Below are 6,000 nucleotides of genomic sequence, written 5' to 3' on the forward strand. Positions count from 1 at the left end.
TAATGTGATCTCACAGCTCTATCAGAGCCACCGCTGGGCCCAGTGTTTTATTACAGACCGGGAGGGACAGACACAGGGAGAGATTGGAAAGGAAGAGGGAGACTGTGACCATGGCCCATTGATATACTGGCCCTGCCAGCATTAGTGATATACACTACTGTACAGGTGAGCCATGGGGAAAGAGAGGAGCGCAGGAACAGAGGGGAGAAGAAGCGAAGGACAGAGGAGTGTTAGCATGTTTTTTTCTAAATTACACAAGAGGAGTGAATGGAGATCTAAGGCCTGAGAGACAGAGGAGCTGCTGCGAGGCTGCAGCTCAATATGGATCTTTGTGGTGCTGCCTGAAGAGAGATTACAGAGCTGTATTCCAGGAGCTGCTGTGGGTGTGAGAAACCAAATGGAATGAAATTAAGTCCAGCAAACATTGACAGGGTCTTCTTTTCCTGAATTGAATGACAGTTTTTGCTTCAACTCTCTCACTAATGCATGGGAACCTGTGTCTAATGTGAGCTATATTTGAGAATGTATTATATCCGAGCCAATGCATATAATTTGTGTCATAATGACTATCAATCACTAGCAATAATTCAGCTAATATTCTCGTTAACCCCCCCTCCTCATCCATCAATCTAAGGCCAAGTCTTATACTGGCTCAATAGCTGCAGCCAGTGTGTCCAGGGAGGGGTCCTACACTGGCATGACTCAGTCAAGAGGGGGGGTCAACCTCTGATCTGTTGTAAACCAGCAACAGTAGGTCGCTCTGGCAGGACATGGGAGTCTCAGGCTGCCCTCGCAGCTGCATTCAGGACTCAATCCCGCTTAGCTTTGCCTCGCTGCCTCGCACCACCAAAGCCAAACACTTGGAGATATTTTAACAATGCCGTCGTACCACACCCCGTCGGCCCCTGGAGCCAAGCTTACTCTGGCTCAAGAGTCACTCTCTCCATAATCGCCCCCATCACTGAGAGAGAGTAAGAGAGGCGGAGGTGAGGGGGACAGAGACAGAGAAAGGCAATCCAGCCGAGCAGAAGTAGCTCTCGCATCAGTATTTATAGACTGATGTCCCACATCTTGTACTTGCAGTCGAAAGTGCAGAAAGCAACAAAAGCAGCAAAGAGGACTAAAGTGAATTCGGAAAACTATCCCAGATAAAAAAGGGTTTACTCAGGTCCACATCAGGGTGGTAAACTGAGCCAAAACAAAAAGAAACTCCAATCTTGACTTATATTACAGTTTCAGCTAAATGTAGCTGTGAAGGGGAAAGCAAGTAAGAACGATTGAAACATTTGAGACAAGTCAGAACTAGAAAAGGGTATCGTATGTGTGCATGTGTGCGTGTGTGCATGTGTGCGTGTGCATGTGTGTGTGTATGTTACGGACACCGCCTTTGCTTGTACCGAAAAAACCTACATTCTTACATTACACCAGCAATCTGGTCCTGCGTTGGTCCTTCTTGTTGGGAATCCTGTCTAACAACTTGTTTGGAAGAACGAAGCTTGTGCGTCCTTCTCCTCAGCACATACACAAAGTTACTATTTCTTCTTTGTTCAAACAGATATATCCATTGTCTTCTCTGAATCAATAATCAAAGTCTTTCCTTTTCTTTCCGTGTTGCTGTCAGTCCTTTGCAATCTTGCAGTTCAGCCAGAATCGATGAATATTAATGCTCGATAATCAATTCTCTTTGTGGAGAAGAAACACATGATGCTGTGGCAGATAAAAGTGTTGGACAATTGGATGAGGGACCAGTGAATTTAGCACATCTGCACTACAATTCAGCAGACTTAAATCCATCATTATTCCACACCATATGCTAAATGATCGCCAGGAAGTAAAAGGAGTCTGGGAAAGTTACGTCCGAGGCTGTGAGAAATTCCAGCGCTAACTGCCATCAATCCAACTAACGCTACAAAGAAAACACATTGTGCTTTCTCTTTGGTGCACATACAGCAATTTGTTCACTGTTTGTCTTTTGTTCTAAGGCACTGTTTTGTCTTTAATGGCCAAATTTAAATGAGTTGCTTCTTTGTATGTTTGAATAATTGAAATAGCTTTGATTGAAATGGCAAACTTTTGGGCTAACGCTGCAGAATATCTGGATTGGCCAGAAAATTAAACGAAGTCTTCGATGAGGTTGCAACCTAGAAATGACTGAACTCTCATTTCATTTTAAAACCCAGGCTATAATTTTTCATTACGTATCTGCGATTGGCAAATCAAGAGCTGCTTTGCCTAAAATTACCCTCTCTTTTCCTTCCAGAGGTCTACATGAGAGTCATTACTCGTTGGAGTGGTATCTCCCACTCGTCATCAACAATGAGCAAATGTGCGTCACCTAAATCAGTCGGTTCAGGGCCTATCTACCTTCGCACTCCATTTGCCTATTTCTGCTCCTAATGATGGGTTATTTCTGAACTGTCCCTGGCTCATGATGAGTAATCCTAAAATCCCTTCCAACACCGTGTTCGTTTTAAGCTACAGCCGAGCAACAAGCTTTCACAGCTGTCTCCCCTGCTTCACTTTAACAGGTACTGCACGCCTGCCTCCCCGGGACTGACGGGGGGCTGACGAACGCGCCGCTCAGTGAATCACAATGTCACGAAAACGACGCGCTGAACAAGAACAGTGAAAAGGAAGGGTGCTGTCACGCCTTGTGGCCGTCCTTCTCACTCTTCCCCACCTCCGCCTCCCCTCGCCCCCCTTGCTTTCATGCATTAAATGCTAAATAGGGTGCTGAGAAAGAACACGGCAAACGGCACGCCGTTGAAAATCGATGGCACAATCTCTCTCTGTCCCTCTCACAAACACTGTCTCTCACTCTCAGTTCCAGTGTTGCTGTAGTCGAGGGGGAGCCCGGTCACCGACAAAGATTTGGGATGCGAGTATAATTAAACCTCAGAGTGCACCAGCAATAAAAAAAGTATAGGATGGAAAGAGTCCAGCCTTGGCCTGGACTTCCTTGACAATCAGCCCACAACCACAGATAGATGCAGCCTCACACAGCAAAGGAAATTGTGAAAAATAAAAGAGGGCTGTATGACCCATTTGAATCACACCTCCCACCCATTTGATTCATTTTTTAATTAACTGTGAAAAACTCAGAGAAAAGGGTAGAAAAACTAGATGGAGGAACTGGGAGGGAGAGAGATTTATACTCTTAAACCAACACCAGTTCTCATCTGGGTTAACAAAGGACTTATCTTAGCTCTGCCAGGCATACTCATGAGCACTTAACCTTGCAATGAACGCAACCCATCATCATCGCCTCACAAGCGGCAAGCCGCGTTTTTCTTCATCCGGAGCTGCCCCTCTATCCCGCACCCAATCCTTTGCATCGTCCTTCAACAGAAAGATGCTTAGACCTGTGACGAACCCTGCCCAACACTCGTGTTTGTAGCAAAACATTAACTAAGACCTTCAGAGCATTTATCCTTCTTGACTGAGAACAGCTTCATTTTGTGCAACCAATTCTCTGTTGACAGTCTGCAGAACGAGTCACGCTCCGGCCGGAGGCACACAGCACAGTGCGAGCAGTGTGAGCTTGTAGTTACGAATCAAAACTCTGTCATGAGCGTGTTCTTAGTCTTTGACTGTTGCCTCGCTTGTGTGGTTTCCATTTGTGCCTTTTTTAAAACTTTTTTAGGAAACATTTTCAGGTTAAATGTCTATAAAGCACAACATTTTGCCAGGTGATCCGTCAAATCTTTGATGCTCAGTGTCTCACAGCTGCAATCTAACCTTCAAATACCAATCTCATGTCCGGTCACAGAGGCCCCAGTGAGTGTTTGAATGTTTCAGCCTTCTGATGAGCAGCCACTGTCGAATCCAGCAGAGGCTGCCTAATTGACTCGCCTGAAAAATTAATGCATCACTTAACAGCATTTTTGTGTTTGTATGGTATTTAGAAAACACAGGTGGAAATCCCGCATGGCGGCAAATGTTTAATTGATGCAGCCATATGACAATGCTTGAGATAGAGTTAGGGCAAACAGGAAACAAAGTAAACAGAGTAAAATTTTAAATGTTTTTTTTTTCTTGTGCATCAAAAAACGCAACCGAGCCCTTCTGCTTAAGTGCCCAGTCTGAAAGGTTGAACATATAATTTAATGCATCATGATGGCAATATGTCACAAACAAGAAAGGCATACCCACCAATTATCAAATGTTAGGCACCAAAGCACTGTTTGCAAAAGCTATTACTGAACAAGATCAAATATTATGCTTGATGGCCTGCATTTCTGCCCGTGCCAGAATGGCTGGGCGATATTCTAGGGGAGGGAAGTGGACGTGGCTGCCAGGCTGACTCTCCCCAGGTGAGTCCCAGCAATGAGCTGTGAACAAGCTGCTTTGGCCAGGCTGGCCAGCAGCCGTTCCCTCCCCTGAAACCTACCTGACACTTCCACACAGGCCAGGGAGCAGGTGGCCCTCAGCTGCAGGAGTAGCCCACAGTTCTGTTTGTTACAGAATCGTAATGGAGAAATGAACTATAGCTAAAGCAGCCTTCTTTGCACAATTCCTGTGTTATGCCTATTCAGGAAAAAAAATGATGAGGGGAAAGAAGGGGAAATAAAAAAAGAAATGGGTAAGGGCATTTTGTTGTCAAGTGTTTTTTTGTGGCAGAGAGTTAAAAACACACCACAACCATCTTTCTGACCATTAAACTGATTGTTAGATTCTTGGACATCCCAAAGAGAAAAAAATGTCACCACTGTTATTTGATGGGAGTTTAATAATTTCCAAAAGCCCCTCTCCACCACAGACACACACAAACAAACATAAACACACACACACACACACACACACACACACACCCCTCCCCTTGCCCCCCCTTCTCCTGTCCCCATATCTCTGCTTCCCCTTGACAACCAAAACCCTCCCGCTGCCCATGGGAAGAAAAAGAAAAAAAAATGAGGGAGCATTCAAATGGCCGAATTAATGTTTCCACATGATAAGCGAGCTTAATATAATGCTGACAATCACAGCACTCACCCTGCCAACTAGAATTGGATCAGGTCCAGAAAATTCCTCCAGCACAAACATTTGATTCCAAACCCATCCTCTCTTGGCGCGGCTCAGTAATCTTTGTCCTTCGCCAAGACCGCTCGCCACTGCTGCGGACCCACCAGTTTGTATACTTTTGGACTGGCCTACGATAGGAGTCGTAGACACACGGGGAGCACAAGTAATCCACACCAGCAGCAAGGACATCCACAGATCCATGAGCATCTCCTCAGACCGCTTTGGCATCCTGTCGTCGTGTGTTTTGTATTTGTTTGTTTAACGAGACTCTTCTGTCTCGGTGTCTTGATTCCCCCACTCTCTTCAGATCAACAGCTCCTTAGGTAACAAGAAAAGGTTACTTGTGTCCTCTTTCAACGGCGGAGCTTGCATTCATGGTGTGATAAAGGTCACTTGCATGGTATGCCTCCATAGCGATTGGTGAAGGGCTGAGGCACTCAGCACAGCATCCATTTGGCGTTATTCCGAGCGGGAGACCTATGAGGGAGCAATCACAGTTTGTTAGCTGTCTTTTCATTCGGTGAAGGTTTGTCAGGAGGTGGAGAAGAAAGGGGGAGGATGGAATAAGCAACCGGGGTCAAATAAACATTTGAAGAAATCAGACGAGACAGACAGAGTGATAGACAGAAGAACAAATCTGCTTCTAGGGCAAGAAAACAGATAAAAGGGGATTACAAAAATAACAAGACACGAATTCTTGTTATAGGACAAGAAGTCAAGATGTCACTTCATCATGAGTGATCTATCTGTAGCAGCCGTGACCCTTTATTCCGATCTGCTTTTCATATTATCCTGCTACAATTGAACCACAAATGGGCATGTCTGCACTCTAAGGCTATTCAGCCCACAACATTAGATTGCCTTGCTTTAATCTGTTGTTCTGGGGATTATCCTGGAAAGATTGTAAGCAATTACATCTTCCGTATGATTAATGTTTTCACAGAACATTTTGGGGTGAAATATCCTTTTATGCCACAATCA

General features: G+C 45.0%; 1 protein-coding gene and 1 non-coding gene across 3 annotated transcripts in view; both read right to left on the reverse strand.

The window, feature by feature from the left end:
• cdh8 (cadherin 8) overlaps positions 1-5,393 on the reverse strand; it is an 87,623-nt gene extending 82,230 nt beyond the window's left edge. For both annotated transcript variants that reach the window (XM_069536384.1, XM_069536341.1), the window contains exon 1: positions 4,990-5,393. In XM_069536384.1, coding sequence (XP_069392485.1) covers positions 4,990-5,247 — 258 coding nt within the window. In that variant the 5' untranslated portion in view covers positions 5,248-5,393. The remainder of the gene's footprint in view (positions 1-4,989) is intronic.
• LOC138411264 (small nucleolar RNA SNORA5) lies at positions 3,736-3,857 on the reverse strand. The gene has a single exon (XR_011243915.1). It is a non-coding gene; the product is annotated as a small nucleolar RNA SNORA5 (small nucleolar RNA).
• Positions 5,394-6,000: the final 607 nt, after the last annotated feature.

Source organism: Paralichthys olivaceus, chromosome 1 (assembly GCF_024713975.1).
Source record: "Paralichthys olivaceus isolate ysfri-2021 chromosome 1, ASM2471397v2, whole genome shotgun sequence".
Classification (NCBI taxonomy): Eukaryota; Metazoa; Chordata; class Actinopteri; order Pleuronectiformes; family Paralichthyidae; genus Paralichthys; species Paralichthys olivaceus.